Below are 21,115 nucleotides of genomic sequence, written 5' to 3' on the forward strand. Positions count from 1 at the left end.
CAGTCGGGAATCAATTTGGAGTGGGAAAATCTACTGTGGGGGCTGCTGTGATGCAAGTAGCCAAAGCAATCATTAAGCTGCTGCTACGAAAGGTTGTGACTCTGGGAAACGTGCAGGTCATAGTGGATGGCTTTGCTGCAATGGGATTCCCTAACTGTGGGGGGCGATAGATGGAACCCATATCCCTATCTTGGCACCGGAGCACCAGGGCACCCAGTACGTAAACCGCAAGGGGTACTTTTCAATGGTGCTGCAAGCACTGGTGGATCACAAGGGACGTTTCACCAACATCCACGTGGGATGGCAGGAAGGGTTCATGACGCTCGCGTCTTCAGGAACACTACTCTGTTTAAACGGCTGCAGCAAGGGAATTACTTCCCAGACCAGAAAATAACAGTTGGGGATGTTGAAATGCCTGTAGTTATCCTGGGGACCCAGCCTACCCCTTGATGCCATGGCTCATGAAGCCATACACAGGCAGCCTGGACAGTAGTCAGGAGCTGTTCAACTACAGGCTGAGCAAGTGCAGAATGGTGGTAGAATGTGCATTTGGCCGTTTAAAGGCGCGCGCTGGCGCACATTACTGACTCGCTCAGACCTCAGCCAAACCAATGTCCCCATTGTTATTGCTGCTTGCTGTGTGCTCCACAATCTCTGTGAGAGTAAGGGGGAGACCTTTATGGCGGGGTGGGAGGCTGAGGCAAATCACCTGGCCGCTGATTACGCGCAGCCAGACACCAGGGCGATTAGAAGAGCACACCAGGAAGCGGTGCGCATCAGAGAAGCTTTGAAAACGAGTTTCATCACGGGCCAGGGTACGGTGTGACTGTTGTGTTTGTTTCCCTTGATGAACCCCCCCCCTTGATTGACTCATTCCCTGTAAGCAACCCACCCTCCCCCTCGATTACAGCTTGCTTAAGGAAATAAAGTCACTATCATTTAAAAATCATGTATTCTTTATTAAAAAGTCATTATAAAAAGAGGGAGAACTGACAAGGTATCCCGGGTGTGGTTTGGGAGGAGGATAGGAGGGAAGGAAAAGGCCACTAAAAATATTTCAAAGTAATGACAGCCTTTTGGTTGGGCTGTCCACGGGGGTGGAGTGGGCGGGTGCACGAAGCCTTCCCCACGCGTTCTTACACGTCTGGGTGAGGAAGATATGGAACATGGTGAGTGGTGAGGGTGGTTACACAGGGGCTGCAGCGGCACTCTGTGACCCTGCTGCTGTTCCTGAAGCTCCACCAGACGTCGGAGGATGTCAGTTTGATCACGCAGCAGCCCCAGCGTTGCATCCCGCCACCGCTGATCTTCCTGCCTACACCTCTGATCTTCCTGCCGCCACCTCTCATCTCGAGCCCTCCTCCTCACGTTGGTCCTCCTGTCCTCACACGTTCACTGGCATCTTTCCTGTAATTTGATACCACGTCCTTCCACTCATTCAGATGAGCTCTTTCATTGCGGGTTACTTCCATGATTTCCGAGAACATTTCGTCTCGCGTCTTTTTTTTTCCTCCGCCTTATCTGAGATAGCCTTCGGATGGAGTAGGGAGGCTTGAAAAATTTGCAGCTGCATGAGGGAGGTAAAAAAGGGAGAGAAGTTTAAAAAAGATACATTTTACAGAACAATGGTTATACTCACAGTCTTTCACAGAACAACACTATTCACCTTACATAGCACATGATTTCACTACAAGGTCGCATTTTGCATCTTAATATTGAGTGCCTGCGGCTCTGGTGTTAGAGATCTCACAGACGCAGGTCCGGGCAGCAGAATTCAGCTTGCATGCGGCCATGGTAAGCCATTGTCTTTCGGCTTCTGCAGCCTTCATATACACAGTGCCCTCCTTTCCCAAATACCAAGCAAAGCCCGTTCAGTGCTGCTTCTTTCCTGTTAACATGCAGCAGCAGAAACCACCCCCCCCCCATCCAATTCTCTGGATGATCGCTTTACCCCTCCCCCCACCGCATGGCTGGTATCATGGAAGATCACTGCTAATCACCCCCTTTCCCCCCCCCCCGCGTGGCTGGTAGCAGGGAAGATCCCTGCTAGCCAAACGCGAAAAAGCTCAGCGCCATTACCCCCCTCCCCCCCCCGCTTGGCTACCTGCCCCCTTTGGCTACCTGCAGGATTACCAGGCCCTCCCCCTGCTTGGCTACGTGCAAGGAAGGATTTCTTTTAAGCAACAGGCAAACAGCCCAGTAGGAATGGCCATCTCTGTCCCCTTAATTAAATTCCTGAATTTCAACCAGGTTACCATGAACGATATCACTCTCCTGAGGATAACACAGCGAGATAAAGAACGGATGTTGCTTGAATGCCAGCAATCACACGGGACCATACGCAGCTAGGCTTTGTCATGCAATGATACCAGATTACTTGCTACATGCATGGCGTGGTCAAGTGTCCTACCATGGTGGACGGAATAAGGCTGCCTTGCCCAGAAACCTTCTGCAAAGGCTTTTGGAGTACCTCCAGGAGAGCTTCATGGAGATGTCCCTGGAGGATTTCCGCTCCATCCCCAGACATGTTAACAACTTTTCCAATAACTGTACTGGCCGCGAATGCATCCCAAGTCCTCAGGGCAAATCAATCATTAAAAAACGCTTGCTTTTAAAACCATGTTTTATATTTACAAAGGTACACTCACCAGAGGTCGCTTCCATGGCTTCATTGTCTGGGCTAGTGGCTTGGGAGGGCTGGGAGGGTAATTCGTCTGGGTGAGAAAAAGCTCCTGGCTGTTGGGGAGAACGGAGTGCTGTGTGCTCTCTGCAAGCTCGTCCTCCTCTTCCTCCTCCTCATCTTCCCCGTCCGCAGAATCCTCAGCCATGGCTGAGATTACCACCCCACCTCGGAATCCACGGACAGGGGTGGGTAGTGGTGGCGGACCCCCCTAGAATTGCATGCAGCTCAGCGTAGAAGCGGCATGTTTTCGGCCCTGCCCCAGACCTTCCGTTTGCTTCTTTGGTTTTCTGGTAGGCTTGTCTGAGCTCCTTAACTTTCACTCTGCACTGCACTGAGTCCCTGGTGTGGCCTTTCTCCATCATGCCCTTGGAAATTTTTTCAAATGTTTTTTCATTTCGTCTTTTGGAACGGAGTTCTGTTAGCACAGAATCCTCTCCCATATAGCGATCAGATCCAGTACCTCCCGTGCGGTCCATGCTGGAGCTCTTTTTCGATTCTCAGGAGACTGCATTGTTACCTGTGCTGATGAGCTCTGCGTGGTCACCTGTGCTGATGAGCTCTCCACGCTGGCCAAACAGGAAATGAAATTCAAAAGTTCGCAGGGCTTTTCCTGTCTACCTGGCCAGTGCCTCCAAGTTCAGATTGCTGTCCAGAGCGGTCACAATGGTGCACTGTGGGATACCGTCCAGAGGCCAATACCGTCGATTTGCGGCCACACTAACCCTAATCCGATATGGTAATACCGATTTCAGCGCTACTCCTCTCGTCAGGGAGGAGTACAGAAACCAGTTTAAAGAGCCCTTTATATCAATGTAAAGGGCCTCATTGTATGGACGGGTGCAGCGTTAAATCGGTTTAACGCTGCTAAAATCGGTTTAAACGCGTAATGTAGACCAGGCCTTATACTGTAGTATGGTATGATCAGAGAATTAACTCCTGTATCTCTGCAAAAATCAGTTGCTATTGGTCTCCTTTACTTTTATTTACTGTTGCTAATCACACCCCATAGTACTTTACTAGAACCTTTATTTTCTTTGTAATATATTCTGATTCAGGTATTGCAGCAAGTTTTCTGCAGCATGTTGTCTGTTTCCACAGCTAAACTGCTACAAGCACTGGGTTATATAAAAAGCATGGATTCTTTCTGCTGTACTGTTGTTTGCAATTGATTAACATCTCTTTCTTTGATGCTGTCACACTAGCCTTAGGCATGCTGGGCCTCCAGAGTAAAAGGAGGAATACAAGGTTTAATCTCATCTCCAGTTTCTCTCCAGAAAACTGTCATGACATTCTGAGGACATTCATGCTGTAATCCTCAAACGCCTTGGATTACTTACAGGAAAACTCTGCCATTTTGCTAAATGCACAGGCCAGAAAATGTTCATGGCAAGAAACTCTCCTCATCATGAATGAACTGTGATATATACTTGTAAACAACTCAGACTATGATAGCTAATCAATCTAGATTTTATTTGGAAAGATTATTATTTTATTTTTGTTACAGTAGTGCTCAAGGACCCCATTCAGCATTGGAGCCCTGAATAGTAATCGCTATATAAACACATAGGAAGACCTGCAGTCTTGCAGTCTGAGTATATCTATACTTCAGGCTGGGTCTGAAGGAGACATACCGCTAGCACACTAAAATAGTGTGTAGCTTCACACATGTGAGCGGCAGGAGGGGCTCACCTCTCCCCCCTTACATATCTATGGTCTTGGATGGGATCATGCTTGGATGGAGGGTGACTAGCCTCTCCTGTTGCTTACACAATTGTGACTACACACAATTTTTAGAGCACTAGCTTAATGGTGCAGATATGTCTCCTCAAAATTACTCACCCCAGCTCCTAGTATAGACATACCCTAAGAAGATAAAAAATAGATAAAAGGAAGGGAAGAAGGATACAATATACAGTAAAATGATCAGGTGATAATTAGCACACTTATTTAATTCTTTTTCCCTGAAGGAGAGGGATAACATCCTATGCACAATACTGATATACCTTTTATTCACGATAGATCTTCTTTTATAAATAACATGACAGTATCTCAACCTGTCCATTGTCACTTTGCCAGTTTCCTGTGGGCACCACAGGGGAATTGGGTCTTAAGAAGATAATTGGAGAAATGATGTACTGACTAGTTCAATATTGTTAATACTTAGCAAAACACATGTTGAAAGCCATGTACAAACATTAGTTAATCTTCACCACACTCCAGCAAGGTACTGCAGGTAGCTAAGGATAGGTCTGCACTGCAGTCAGCAGGCGAGATTGCAGCACTTGTAGACATACCCAAGTTAGCTTTGATCTAGCTAGACCAAAGCTAGCTTGAATAACAATAGTGAAGCCCCAGCAGCATGAACAGTAACCACTTCAGTATATACCCAGGCTCCTCAGTGGGTGGGACTAGTCCATGCAGCTGCCCATACTTCTGCAGCTTCACTGCTATTGTTACTTGAGCTAACTTTGATCTGGTTAGATCAAAGCTAGCTCAGGTATATCTACACTTGCTGCAATCACACCTCACAGTAACAATGTAGACATACTTTAGGTATTATTAACTCCATCTTGTAGACAGGAAAAGAAGGGTGGGTGGGTTAAATGATTTGCCCAAGGTCATAGCTGTAGCCACTGGGGGAGATGTTTGTGGGACATTTTACCCTAATGTTTAGAGATGGTGAAACAATAAAGTCTCCCTTATCCTCCAACTATGATCCAAGGTTCATTAGGTTAATTTATTGCCAAACTTTGAAGATGGTTCCAGACTAGATGGTCAGACTAGATATTTATAATGGTCCCTTCTGGCCTTGGAATCTATGACTCTATGATTCCATGCATTTTTGATGGATCTGGATTGTGTTTAACATTAATCCACTTGTGTGGAAGAACCCGTCAAAGTCTCCATTTTGCTATAATACTCATTTAACGATAAGAACTTTAATATTTAATAATTAAACATTCTGTGTAAATATACGGTAACATTACCTTTACAGTCTCTTGCACACAGTTTTGTTAGCATAGCTCACTCCTTTACATCAAGCACAGAAGGTTGGCTAGCAGAAATAGGGTCATACCGAATGTTGTTAGAGCCATTTTAGGGAGGGGGGAACCAAGAGTAGAGAGATAACGTTTAACTGTGACTGTCTTCAGTGCAAAGTGTTATCTTGTGACATTTTGCTTTAGTGTCAAATAAGTAGCTTGGGGGCAAGAACTGAGATCAATGTTGTTTAGCATCTTCAGTGATGACCTGGAAAAGGGGTTGTCATAGGGTGACACTGACCTTTTAAGGAGGAACAGGGCCAGTGCACCTGTCTGCATCAGCTGATCCAGAATAGGCTTTAAAAGAGGGCCCCTGGGGCTAGTGGAGAGAGGAGACCAGTGAGTCAGAGTTAGGAAGTAGGACTGTCAGAGTCCCCTGGGTAGGAAGGCAATGAGAGCTTGAAAGGTAAAAGGGGAAACATCCCCTGGAGTTTGTGGCCCAGGGTGACCCAAGGAGCTGTTTGTATTTGTTTTGTTTAGATTAGGACAATAAGACTGTTTGAAGGAGGCTATGGGCATGGCAGTAGATCCTTTGTAAACTGCTGAGAAGCCCTGCCATGTTACAGGGTAGACATCCAGGGTGAAATCCTGGCTCTGTTGATCTCAATGAGAGTATTGCCACTGACTTCAGTGGGAACAGGATTTCATCCCTTGTGGATAGTACTAAACTAGAAAGTACTGTGCACACTAGTGAGGATCAAACAATAGTATAAACAAAAAAACTGTGGTCAGGAAAACACCAAATGGGATTCAATCTGGAGAAATATCAGATAAAAAACCACATAGAGCACTGATGATGGGGCATGGAAGAGGGAGAGAGTACTTGTAACGCAAGAATTTTGGAAAAGATCTGCACCAGATATTGTTTAGTTACTGCCATCTAAGAGGTTCTCATAAGGTGGTATGTTGTTAAAAATATACAGTATGATTTTTTTTTTTTGACTTACACATTGTATAACAAGTCATCTTGTGGCAAAGTACCTTCCTTTCCTCAGCAGGCCCAGTCCTTTTTAGCCTTGGAGACATAGGTTTGGGCAAGGCAAATCCTTAATAGTAGCACAGGGTCCAGCTATTCCTTTCCCCAGTCCATCCCTTGTGCTTGTTTTCCTTCCCTCCTGGAGAGGGTTCAGAGTCTTGCTGCACCTAGCCTACTGACAGCTACTCTCACTCCCCCTTCCTTACAGGGAAGGGTTTAAAAAGGTCACATTCAGTTAGAGCCAGCTGAATCTAATTAGTTCCCTAGTAACCCCTGTTCCAGCTGTACCTTATTTCCCCTGGTTATCTCTCCTCAGTGGATTGGGAGAGGCCTTTTAACCCCCTGGGACTAATTACTACCCCCTCCCTTTAGCTGTTTGTCATGGGTTTACTACAATCCATTGAAACAAAAATCATTTTCTGGAGGGAGATGATGTGGCCCTGTGGATCAAGCACTGAACTTGGATGTTAGACACCTTGGTTCTAGGCCTGCTACTGCTCTGAGACACCTCAGGTAAGTCATTTCATTGCTCTGTGCTTCAGTTTCCCCATTTGTAAAATGGAGATACCAATACTGACCTTCTTTGAGCTCTGCTAATGAAAAGCACTCTGTGAGAGCTAGGTGGTATTATGTTTGTCATTGGAACAAATGCACCTACAACAGAATGTTCAGTTCTGGACATCTTAATAGTTGAAAGATGCTGATAAATTGGGGGGTATTCAAAAATGGAAAGCTCTGGGTGATTTGTTGATTAGACAATGATAAAAGAACTTCATATGCTAAGTTTGCCTAAACAAAGACTTAGGGTAACATGATAATACTTTACTGTTTAAGAAGAACCCCAAACAGAGAGTTGAATTATTTAGAGAGGTACAGGACGAACAAAGCTTTAGTAATCAGATGACATTAAGCAAAGGAACATTTAGACAGAATTACGAGGAAAAATTTCCTGACAATGAGAGCTGAATATTAACATAACAGATTTTACAGAAAAGGGATGGAAATTCCTTGCTTGAGACATTTAAAATTAGACAAGACAGGGAGCTTGGAAATATAATCTTGCATTGTCAGGGGAATGAGCTGGGTAACTCCACATATTTAATTGGTTTCTTTCTTCTCTAGTTCATGACACTAGAAAAAATTGCACTGCTTCTTGAATAGTACATCTAGTTTAGTTATCAAACTAAACATAAGGAATTTTGGGCTCAGTGTTTAGTGACCAATATCAGATTTTCTAAAGTCTTATCATAACCAGTCATGTATAAGACGCAGTGATTCCTGTCCTAACAGTCACACTTTTTAAAGTGTAAGAAGACCTCTAGGCAGAGAAAATGTTTAATAACTCAATAAATTCATATAAACATTCACCTATTTGGATGTAAAAGCTTTAGACCCTAGGAGAACTGTTCAGGGCAACAATTCTTGCCAGAAAGAATTGCTAGCACAGTTTTCCTGGGTAGCGTAGTTAGGGCATAAAATTGTTTAAACCAAATATTTCCTTTTGTTTCAATTATAAAGATGAGCCAAGATTTAGAATGTGCTTTTTCTTCTGAGTCAATGGTAGGCTTACAGTATTTATTCCCTTTTCAAAAGAGAAAGAACTGCTATGCTGAAGGCTGCTTCAGTTCTGCGGTTAGCTCTGGTTTAATTTAAAATAAGTTGTTTGGGTTTTTTTCTTTGAGAAAATGCCCATGTAATTGGTGATAAAAACTAGCATAAAACTCTTTAACTGATTTTAAACCAGGATACCTCTTTTGCATAATTAATAAGTAGTTCATTAATGGCTTTCATTGACATTTGGCAGGTGTATTCTTCTTCCAGGTCAAGGAGCTCTTGATACAGTTCTTGTGGCTTTTAATATTTAGTATCCCTTGCATTGGCCAGGCCCTCTGGATAGTTCATCAGCTTTCTTTGATGCATTCAGGAAAAATGCTAGATTGACCTGACTGAAATCACCATTCAAAACACAGTGACATAAAAGGTCAATTCCCCATTTACAATTAAGAAACAGGTGTGAGAAACTGCAGTCTTTTTGTATATGTCTTTGAGGTAAAGAATCAATGAGAATGTGACCTACAATCAAGGGACAGAATTTTAACTATAACATTTCAACACAGAACAAACAACTGGAGTCCCTTTTAGGTATACAAGAAACATTAGAAAATAAGAGTTTGTTGACCTACCGTACTATAGCTAAGAAGATATCAAATGAAAGAAGCAGCTGCTCAGAGAGTGCAAGTTGTATGTTTTTACTATAATCTCTGATGTGACATAAAGGCTAAAACCTCAGACCGAAGGGGTCAGTGATGAGCATCATCTCAAGACAAGAATGAAGGCAAGAGATTGTTCTCCAGCATGGCATGTGCAGCAATTCAGAGAGAACTGGCAGTGCTGGTCCCAGGCATACACATGCACTGGTTGGCACTTAAACTGGATGCGATGGTACAGGTCCAGAATATGAAATGCTTCCTCACTGGGTCCTCAGACAGTCCCATTGAAGTTAACAAGACAATTTTTGGAAATCAAGTGCTACTCTGCGTCCGCTTCTGATGCTTTGAAATTTTCTGTATGTAAGGAAGGTTTTCAGCATTCATATTCACATTCTCAGTGCATGGGTTTAGAATGTCACTGCTCGTTTGCACATTACTGTACAGCACTTCTTAAACCCTGCTTAATGACCACAGTGGTGATCACAATGCAGCCAGGTGTAATACAAGAATGTGTCACTTTGAGTCAAATAAAATATTTATCAATACTAAATCATCCCCTTTGCCCTCAAGAGGCAGCCTGGACTAGAGGATTGGGGCCAAGAATCAAGAGCTCTGAAAGTCTGATTCCGGCCCTGCCACTGATTCTCTATGTGACCTTTGAACTAGTCACTTCAATTTTCCAATATGTAAAATTTGGAATTGTAACTGTTACTTAGCTACATCACTAGAATTATGTGAAGCTTAATTAATTTATGTACAGTGCTTTCAAAATTCATAGCACTAAGTGCTATGTGTTCTCATGTGTGTCAAGAGAGTGTGGTGATGGGCACGCTAAATGCTTAAAATAAAGAAGTAAGACTTTAGGTCCAGATCCAGACAAGTGGTGAGCACCAGCCACTGGGAGTTCAGTACTTCTAAGGATTGTTCTCTTATTCACTCATGTTCACTTCACTTTCTGTATATCCTTGACTAGCCAAGGGATGAGATCTAGAAGTGAGTAGCCTAGTTGCTGGTCTCTGGGTAACATCAGGAGACCCTTAAATGAGTGCAACTGTTCAGAAAAACCTTGAATACAGAGCTGCATCTCTGCTGCCTAATCTCCAGATAGAAAACATCCAATTGCAGAGATAAACATTAAGAACACATCCATGAGCATGAAATATTCACCCCAATTTAAAATAATCTAGTTTTGATGTTTAAAATACCAGTCATTTTACGGCAATGTAAACTCGGTTCTAAAATCCACTGCCAAGCTCACTTGATTTTCTTTGACAGTGAACATAAAAGACCTCAAGTGTCAAAAGCAACAGAACCACAAAAATCTGAAATGTTGCTTAATTAGTATTTGGGAAGCTTGGGGCTACAGTGCATCTGTTAATTTTTATGTTACAACAAGCAGAAATACATTCACACTTGGCGGTATCATTAGCATTCTGGGCATCAAGTCACTAGTAGTAAATAGCAAATTTGATGCCCTCAAAAATGTTTAAAGATACGGCCTTGCCATTGGTGGAGCAATTTCCCATAAGAAAATAATCTTGATGGTTACAGACAGAGACTGGATATAAAAGATGACCTCTGGCAACTACAGCAGTTTCTTTCTGTGGAAAAACAGTTCTCGTTTTTCCCTGGGGTTTCATATTGTGCAGCTCTTGACATGTTCTCCGTTTTGTTTACGAAGGGTTATGCTAGGGAAGGGAACTAGTTTGTGGTTTATGACAGCATCACTGCTGAAGATTTGGTACATACTGTGATTTGTATCGCCCATTTGTGCCTCAGCTGTAAAAGTGCACTTTTTATCAGGAATATTTGTGAATATATAACAGTTCTGAAGACATATAGCCAATAAATAATTCAAAGTTATCTATTTTCCCTGCCTATTCTTTATACACCTACCATGGTTTAATGCCTAGCTGGCTTGGAAACAATATTCTGTATGACAGTCCTAGTATAAAAATGTTTACTGACTGGCAGCAAACCACTGATTCTCAGGTTATTGCCTCGAAAAATAAACCCTGTCCTCCTAGTCTCCTTTTTCTTGCCTTTCTATTTTGCTAACAGCCCTGAGGAGCATTCGCTTGTATTGTAAGTGCCTACAAAGTGGGTATGTTTAACACATGATTTCACTATAATGATGATGTGATTTAATTCATTATTTTCCTCTCTCCCCCTTGTCTTCTCTTCAGTTCGATTTCTGTTTACAGTCCCAAGGAGAATCCTAACACATTTGATGCTGCTGCTTTCTTCCAGTCTGTGGGAAATTTCCTGGGGATCTTTGCTGGATCTTTTGCAATGGGGTCTTCATATGCTGTTGTCACAGCTTTAATATCCTTTATTGTTTTCCAAACAGAAAAAACTCTGCAGGTTTGAAAGACTGTTTGCCTTGAAAAGAACTCCCAAGGCTATCTGTGATTAAGATAGACTATCTTTACTTTGAGCTTGAACTTCTTGACCAGGGGTTTGAAGAGGCTCTGTAAACAAAGCCAGGTCCTCAGCTGGAGAAAATCAACACAGCTTCAATGATTTCAATGAAGCTATGCTGATTTTAACCAATGGAGGATCTGGCCCAAAATCTAGAGCCCTTACTGCTATAAGTAGTCTCATTGACCTCAGTAAGATCACCACCCTTATGCCTAAGGACTATTCCTTAGTAAAAGGTGCAGGACTGGACCCCAAATGCTCTTATATGAGAGACTCTCCTGAAATCCCTCTCTTTCCCCATTTATTTTATTTCTCCTCAAAACATTGTCATGCTGACCAGTCCTTTCAATCAACAAGGAATGGATCACCACACTGGACCAGACTAGGGAAAGGGAAGGAGATATCTATGGTGCAACCTTACTCCAAGGATTGAGCTCACCTCCTTGACAGAGCTCACAGCCACTGACAGTCATGGGATTACAGGTTACGAAGTATTTTAGCTTTCCTGAGAAAATCAAAGCACCAAGACATCAACATTCTTCTGTGCTGTTCCACTTGACACTAACATGAATGTATGTAATGAAACCCTTGCTTCATACCACACTCAGCCTTCCCAGTAGTTGTTATATCTTAACTGACCCATACAACTACACAGAAATATAATGTAACTGGATAATAGTCAGAAGTGTTGTCTACTGGGTGAAATAGGCAAAAGGAGCCAAGACTCCTGGGTTCTATCTTAAACTCTGATAGAGACTCACTGTGGGACTTTAGGCAAAATACTTACCCTTGGTCTATGCTACAGAGTTAGATCGATATAAGGCAGCTTACGTCAACCTAATTATGTCAGTGTACACACTACAGCCTTGCTCCCACCGATGTAAGTCCAATACTAAACCAACATAGTAAGTCCACCTCAACAAGAAGTGTAGGGCTCATGTCAGTGTAGTTAGGTTGATGCAGTGTCTGTATAGACATTGCATTACTTAATCAGTTGTTAGTCATCATATTTATCAGTTTCACAGCTAACATAACAGGTGACTTAAGTTTCTAGTGTAGACAAGCCCTTGGGCCCAGAGCCTCAACGGTAGCTAGATCCTAACTACCTTTGAAGATTCAGACCTTAATCTCTCTATACCTCAGTGAACGCTGCCTTAAAATGGGTACAATAACAATGTTTGCAAAGTATTTTAAGATGCTCACATAAAATACAATACAATATTTAATTTACAATTTATGTAGTAGCAGTAATTAAATGAAGTACAAGCCAAGCTATTGACTACAAATCAAAGTGCAGTTTATCCGAACTGGGAAAGTCGTGATTCTCCATTTCCGTACATCTTGTTTAGTCATTTACATCAATTGGTGTAAAAAGGCTACAGATCACAACAGTAGCAACTTACACTCACTTTACACAAGTATAAATGACTAAACAAAGCATTAATGTGTCAGTCAGCTTCCCCATCTTGATTCCTTTGAGAGTCCAGTTCTGAAGCACTGATTATGCTTTCTAAACTGATTCCATTTAAAGGCTACATAGTAAAGCTGACCTTCTTCCCTTTTGACAGAGACAATAAAGGCCGTGGACCAACTTGGCTTTTTGGTTATCTTGTTGCTATATCACCTTTTCACAGCAACATTTCTTTGAAACCACATGACATGAGCACATTTCAACAGCTCATATAAATAGAAGTATATATGTGAAGTAAACTAATGCTGGATAAGTAATGCTAAATTCCATCACTTAGGCCTTGATCCAGCAAAGCACTTAATAACATGTATAAACTTAAGGTCCCATTGAAGGCACATGCTTATGTGCTTCGTATGATATAGCTGAATAGTTTTACTGTGCATCTGGACCTCATTTATGATGATGGGGGGTGAATTTAGGCTGCAAAGCTGTTTGCTTTTTTTCCTTAGTATTTTTTAGCACTTGACAAAATTTACAAAGCTGTGTGAGTTCCCCATGCTGGAAACAGGCCTGTTCTTCCTCCTGTCTTGGAGTGCCTTCCTGTCAGCGGAAGCTGCTGGTCTTACAGGTAAGTGTTGCATTTTCCTGACTAAGCAAAGACTGTGGGGCTCTTTAGTAAATCTGTGATGTGGTAAAACAGCATACCTATTTTGAGCATGACATCTTATATGAATCTTCCAAAATCCAGTTGCTTCTTTTTATTGCTTAAAAGTGTGGGTGCTGCAAACATCCATCTGAAGGCACAAATTCATAGATACCTGAATGACTTTTTTTTCTGCACAAGTTTTTGTTTGGTTGTTGGGTTTTTTTTTTTTTATTGCTCCCACTCAAATCCCTGTTGCAGCAGGAGAGAGGTACAGGCTGCCCAGTAACAGACCAGAACCACTTACTGCCTACACATCGCTGCATCAACATGAAAATAGCATTTGTGCAACCATAGTCAAATAGATGCCCAGAGATTGCTTTCTTCAACACACAGAACAAGTGAAAACATTCATACACAATGGAAAACGTACACAGAAGTAACCCCCAGTAATGCACAGAAGTAATCTGTACAATGTCCAGACTCTAACTGATTTCATAATGTGATTAGGAAGAATGATTCATAATAGTTTAAGCCTACTGAGGTTTTTGACAGTTATTTTTGACAATCAACTGCCATAATTCACACCAGGGAAAGTTAAAGGAAAACCAGAGCGCCTGAGCATTAATAGTGAGCCCGTTTTAGTTTTGCTGGAGAAATTGCTCAAGACCTGTTAATTTTTACTTTGAACATGATCCTTGTAAAGTTTTTGGGGATCAATGAGGCCCTGGGTGAAAACCTGGGTACACTGAAGTCAATAGCAAAACTCCCACTGGCTTCAGTGGAGCCAGGATTTTGCCCTTTGTGTGATAAGCCATTTGTTCAGAGGACTTTGAAACCGGTGTGTGGTTTGTTGTCAATTGCATGCTCACTCCTCTTCCTCATTTTATGCACAATTTTCTGTCCCATTCTATACCAAAGGTGGATGAATGCCAATGTAGCACAAGTTAAACAAGAGAGCCATGCTCTATCACTTTCCAAAGAAAATCGACTTTAACCTGAACAAGGCCTTGTTTAGTCCTGTTGTGCTTACTGGCTGTTTTCAAAACATTGTCTCTAATAACCTGCTGTTTACCTATAGAAAAAAATGGAATAACTTCTAAATCCTTTTTTTTTAAGTTGAGAGTGACTTCCCACGCTTTCTAAAATAGGATTTTTAAAACCTCCCCAGCTGATTCCATGGGTGTCACATTTTAGCCAGAAACCAGTGTGGTGTTACTAAATTTTTAAATAATTGAAAAGCAGGGTTCATAATGGAAATACTGATACTGCCTCTAATGCTGTCATTGCTTCAGGCATTGCTATACTGAAGGCATGTCCCACTGTCAGAATGCTGGAGCAGACTGCATGTCCAAATAATTGGCATATATAATTTCTTCACACTGCAAATACGGTGGCACATAATGTACTCTCCCACTAGTCACTTGGGATGGTGTTTCATTTTTTTTAACATGTCAGAAATCAAAGCCCTAACTACCAATGGCACAGAGAGGTTTTATAGTGACATAGTAGCCATAGTAAACTACATTTTTAATGGCCAGAAAGTGAGTGGAAAGCAAAGTCATGATCCAATTAAAAGAAAAAAAAAAAGTACAAGGAAGTTAAGCTTTACTTACAAATAAAAGAACTGACATAGATGTTAAAAAAAGGAAATTGCTCCACCCACACAAATTGCAAGGAAAACAAACCCCGCCCTTTTAATTCTGTCACTAGCAGTTCTTTTCATATGCAGGTTCTTTGTCTCAGTTGGCAATTGTTAATTACATTGCCTCATTTATCAGCAGGGTTGAGCCTCTGTCACTTAGCTTCTATGAAAGGCCTTTGTCAGAAGCTGTTAGGAAAAAAGAACACATGAAGTCTTCCTTATAGCTTTAGAAGTTCAGAGCTGAGTTTTCCAAATGCAACAACTATTAATACTGTATTGACATTTCAGCTTAAAGTAGATATTTTTAGCCATTTGCTTTTAACCAGTTCCAATGTAACTTCCATCTTCTCTCACCCTTGCCTGAAAATGCTCTTATCCACTCCTTCCGTGATGTTTTTTTAAGTTATATTTCAGAGTGGGGTTCATTCTACTGATTAACAGATCCTCAGGTGACTTGACTTAGCTTGCCAGTAGCACATTTCACTGCACAATGAGAGATGCAGATTTAGGAGGAAGCGTCTGATTTCTTAATCCCAAACTAGTGGAATCTATTTAAAATTAGGTTAATCTATGCAGCCACCAGAAAGAAGCAATGCAGCGGACTATGCTTATGTTCACAGGTGCTGATTTTTATTATTCCAAGTGGATGTTCCACCCCTGCTCTGCCCTGAGGCCACTCCTCTACACTGACCCTTATCCTGAGGTTCCGGCCTCGCTCCACCTCTCCCCGCCCTCACTCCACCCCCTTCCTGAGACTCCCCACCCACCACTCATTGCTCTGCGCTCTCCCCTGAGCATCTTCCACCGGCCACCAAACACCTGATTGGTGGCCCTGCCAAACAACTGATCAGCAGCACCACCAAAAAGCTGTGGCTGGTGGGTGTGCAGAACCCCTATTTTTTTTTCTATGGGTGCTACAGCCCCAGAGCACTCATGGAGTCAGCAGCTGTGCTTATGTTACAGAAGAGCCTCTTGGCCTAAGCAGTCACTTCCAGGGTTGTATTAAGAGCACACCTCCTCATAGTGCGCTCCTCAGCCAAAATGCAGGGCTCTGTTACAAGTTATATCTTTAGGAGTTGAGTTTGTCTAGCACCTTGCAAAATCAGGCCATTAGAGAGTAAGAATTACAAGGAAGTAATTTCCTTTTGCCTATTTGTGAAATGATCAATCAAGGAAATTTATTCCCTCTCTCTCCTTCAGTAAAGGAATTATTTATAAATTAATGCACACCATCAGTGATACATCTTAGGATAGCAGTTACCTCTTTTGTGGCATGAGTCCCATTATCAGCATCACATATTGCCATCTTTTACTCTAAGATGAATTGCCACTATAAATATAAACAATGGAGTAAAATTCATTTGAGACTGATTTCCTTATGCCTGGCATCAGCTAACAAGCTATTATTATGCCTGTATGTTTCACAAATGGAGTAAAAAGTCTACCAATCTAGTTGCTATTTAAAATCTTATTACCCATTATCAAAGAGGTTGGCATAGTTGGAGTTTAGCTATCTGCTAATTGATTTGGTTCATATAGCTATTTTTTTTATTATCAGGTTTTTCATTTTTTTTATATTACATTAAATTTTCCAATAACTTCAGAAAATCATTCCTGTTGTATTACACTGACGAACCCGTTTTCCATTTCTCCCTAAATCTTTCACTTTAATCCATAGTTCTGCTTCAGTGATAGGGGTCCTGAATTAGTGCTTTTTTTCATTTTTTTTTTTTAAAAAAAGGAGCAGAGGGAATGGAAAAGTAAGTTAGTCACTACTATCCCCCCCCAAATAAAGCCACAGGTACAAGCCACTGACAAGAGACTTTCTCACTCTGCTCGGATAGATCTAATCACATTCTCCTGTCCAGAATTCCAACATTGTTCATTCGCAGTAAAACTAAGAAGTGTGCATTTAATTTAGCAGGAAACTGAGACAGACATTTACATTTTTGGTTCCAGAATCTGACATTTTAATGAGAAAAGAACTAGTGAATATTTTTATCTTTGATGCATGCTATGTCGGTGATAGCAGTCCAGAATCAAACTGAAAGATGTCAGAAGAAAATTGGACAATTCTGCTAATAAGTGTTTGAAAAAAATATATAATTGCCTAATTTATATCCCATACACAGTGAAGAAAGCATTTTGCTGTCAGGCTGATTCCTTTCTTCAAAATCCAATTTTAATACTTCTTGTCAAAGAATTTCCAACCTCACTTAACCTGCCCTTCCAAAATGGAAAGTTCCATGTTTGCCTCTTTAGGTAATTCATATCTTGTTTCCTATGTAGTTATATTAATATGCACATGGTCACCAAATCTCTTAATAAGACACATTCCAATTACTTCCCCTCATGCCTTATGATATATCTTATGTTGTAATGGCCATGGCTGTGCACAGCAAGCCTTGTTTTAGCAACACATAAATTTCCTGCTGCAAGCACTCCATCTCCCCTGGAAATAAGGTTCATATGGTCTATGAAATTCCATTTTGAAAAATTATGGTGCCACTTAAAGGCTCAAACCAGAACCCACACTCTGTATCAGATACTCTGTGGTTGATACTGGTCTCTCTTATTCCAGTTTTTCACTGGAATAGTTGCATTGATTCAGTGAAGGTACTCCTGGTGTGAGATCAGTGTCAGGCCCTTTATATACCACGGACCCAGTATTCACGTTGCCTCAGGAAACAGTAAATAGACACTTATCCCACCTATAATTAACAATTGTATTTGTCAGTCACAAATCAATTTTTACAACCAGGGTTGAATTTAATAGTCAATTTAAAAAAAATTGGCAGAATAATGGCTCGTAGTGGAAACTGAACAGGAAATTCATATTTCCATTTTTATTGTTGACCCAGGGTCTAGTGATATTTAGAAATGGTCCTGCTTAGCCATATTTTTTAAAACTGGCTTTTCATTGTGTGAGCATTTATTTATCCATAGCATTCCCATATCATCTTTAGACTACAAAATACAGGGCAGCTTTCAAGCCCTAGAAGAGGAACTGAAGCCATTTGGGAGAATGAGTCCTTAACATAGACTTGAAATGCTCAGCACTGCTCTCTAGTGACCCTTGCACAAGAGATCCAGCTGAGGGGATGAACCCAGTGCTGAATTTAAAGAAATATTACGAAAACAAAGAAAGGGCAGTTAAAGCTCAGTGAAATTTTCCTGGTTTGCAGAAGCTTGTATTACTGCAATAGAAATACAGTCAAGTGAATAGAATTCAGAAGCCAAGAGAATGTCTGCATGGGAAAATAGGTTTTTCATTTTTTCTTTGGTAGCAGTTGTTTTGTGCCATTGTTCATATTTTTCTTTCCTACCCCCTTCTTCTTTCTTTCATCAAAGGCACATTGATGCCATTCTTCAGGTCTTCTCAGAAATGAAAAGAAAGGGAGACTTAAAGTACTGAAAACTGGTTTCGGCTGCACAATACTTTTACATCTAGCAGTCTAAAGACAGTCAGAAAACTGAGAAATGGCTAGTAAAAGAATCACATTACTTTATTTAGTTTTTAGCCTTTTTATTTTTTCCCTTCAGATAATGTTTGTCATTTTTAAAATATTTCTTCTTACTTTGTCCTTTTTTTTTTTTTTGCATCCTCATTTTGGAAATGTTTCCCACTCTTCCTCGGTCATTGATATCCCCAATTTCAAACATCTGAGAGGCCTTAATTAGCATTCAGTAGCTCAAATGTTAATCTGAGGCTTCTACAAACTAGCCAGTCCCATCCCCAGGATCACCTTCACCCTCCCTTTTTAGCCAAGTTTACTGCAGGGCATCCTTATTGCTTTCAGCTCGTTCAGAATGCACCACTCATTTGCTCACTGGTTTGAGTATCTGTGATCATATTGAGCCTGCCCTACATTTTTTTTTACTACTTATGAAAAAGTGGATTGTCTTACATTAGCACTGTTGTTTTTTAAAGCCCTTTACAGTAAAGGGGCTGGCTACATATGAAACCTCTCTCTCCTCCTTGAAACTAAGCCTCTCCAGATTAATATTTACACAGATGCACCACCTGCTTTTTGGAGATTGCACCACCTGTTTTTTGGAGATTAGGCTAAGTGTGTGAGTTCCTATACCCATGTGGTTTTAATTGAAGGCCATGGGACTCCCTGAGAGTCCACCCACCAGGATGACTTTACATAAGCGGGGCCTACATCTACTAGACATTTGTGTTTTTACTGTGGAGGATCCCAGGATCATTCCCCCTCAGTTAGTTGAAGCCCATGTTTAAGAGTTCTTTTTTCCAGAGGTGCTTTTGTACAGTCACCATTGGCCATTTCTTTAATCTCAGTTTTCCTCTTTTGCTCTGTGTGGTCCCTTTGATTGATGTTTAACTATAAGAGAATATGTTATTAATGAATTTTTCAATGTTTTCAATTATTATACTGTGTTTATTTTAGGATCAGCAGCTCTAACCAGCCTAGTGTGGGACTGAGAAGGAAGAGAAGCTTTAAAAATAACTAATGTTACCATATACGAGTACCTTTATATTCCTGATAAGACTGTTGCTCCTTCTCTCTCCTCATGACCTCCCTCTGGGGCTGGGGAAATAATTACTGCCACTCAGTTACAGTCACTGACCCTGTCATTCTAGGCGACAGCTTCTTCCCACCAGAGTGATATTTTTAAGCTGGGTTTTGCTGTTTGCCTTGTAATAAGCACTATGCAATGTGCAAGGCAAACAGACATGCAGAGGGCAAAATGGCCTTCGCATACTGCACTCCTTCAGCACCCACTGCTCAAAAATGCATTTGGGGGAGAAAAATTGACATTTTCCCCACCTCTTTGGCCTATGTCACAGTTTCGTTATTTTCTATACTCTTTATTATCTTATAATTGAGTAACAAACTTAGATAACTGTCAGTCTGACTGTGATCAGAGGTTGTTATACACAGTTATCACTCTGTATTGAACTGTCCAAGTAGATGGCAATTAAATATCTGGAATGGAGGGAAGGGAGAACTTGCTAAGATTTCTATCAACACAAAATTCTAGTTTGCTTGAAGAACATTATTGTAGAACATACCTTAGCATTTCTCTATTACAAAAAGCTTTTAACACAATCTAATTAGTTTTTGAGCAAGCTAATCCTGCCCTTTGACTACTGCAAGGTAGAAAATAGAAGCAGTTGACTCTGGACTTTCTTTGCATTTCAGGAATTGTTGCAGTCCTTTTTTGTGGAGTCACACAGGCCCATTATACCTACAACAATCTGTCACCAGATTCCAAAATGAGAACTAAACAGGTAGAGTACAAAAATAACTGACTTTGTCTCTTCTGGTGCTGTAATGAATATGTAGAGGTACTGCCAGCATAGCTGGAAGGGTTTTCATTAATGGAAAGGAAAAGGCTTATGTCTTCATTTCAGGAGAAGGATATTTGTAGAGATTTTGCCAGGAAAACATTAACAATTCTCTTGCTAAGCAAAAAAGTAATAATCTAGTCTTTGAGAGACCAGAAATATAAAATATCCATCTAGAAGATGAAAGGTGTAGAGCTAGTAGTAATTTACAGCAACTTCCATCTGAAACTGCAGCAAAGCTTAGTAGGAAATCCAAAAGCTCTAGTGAGTAAAGATGGAACAGTTTTAAAGACTGAGTTCATGTGGATTTTCTTTGCAAAGGTGGTTTTAGAGCTGTGTGGGATTTTCTTTGCAAAGGTGGTTGTAGAGCTGTGTGGGCCAGCCCTCAGTCTTCCCCTCATGAAATCTGGGGCCCAGTAAAGAACATGTGAACAATTTGGATGGCAAGAAAGTCAGTTTTCTGTTATCTTCTAGTAAAATGTTTGGGTCTTTCAATTGTATGTATTTTTGAGAACTTGGAGCTGCTTTCAGGAGTGGAACCTTTGGGTCACAATTCACAAACACTCTGCAACACATCAAAGAACAAATGTTAAACTGCCGAGTCAGAGGACAGCAACCAGACGCCTCAGGGAGGCCCAGCAAATCCCAGGACCCTTCGACCTTCAGTTCCTTCTCTCTGACAGTTTGACAGCAAGGAGCTTGCACATCTGCTAGGACTCACTTCTGAACCATTTTGCTCTGGGGAAGTGAATAGTATTTTATAATATGGAT

The 21,115-nt window shown here is 41.3% G+C and overlaps 1 protein-coding gene across 1 annotated transcript in view; it reads left to right on the plus strand.

Moving 5' to 3' along the window:
• Nucleotides 1–21,115, plus strand: part of SLC9A9 (solute carrier family 9 member A9) — a 327,170-nt gene that overhangs the window by 131,524 nt on the left and 174,531 nt on the right. Inside the window, exons 7-9 of the mRNA XM_075068481.1 lie at nt 11,097–11,235; nt 13,265–13,370; nt 20,199–20,287. Of these exons, the coding sequence (XP_074924582.1) occupies nt 11,097–11,235; nt 13,265–13,370; nt 20,199–20,287 (334 nt within the window). The remainder of the gene's footprint in view (nt 1–11,096; nt 11,236–13,264; nt 13,371–20,198; nt 20,288–21,115) is intronic.

This window comes from Chelonoidis abingdonii, chromosome 8, assembly GCF_003597395.2.
Source record: "Chelonoidis abingdonii isolate Lonesome George chromosome 8, CheloAbing_2.0, whole genome shotgun sequence".
In the NCBI taxonomy this organism is placed as follows: Eukaryota; Metazoa; Chordata; order Testudines; family Testudinidae; genus Chelonoidis; species Chelonoidis abingdonii.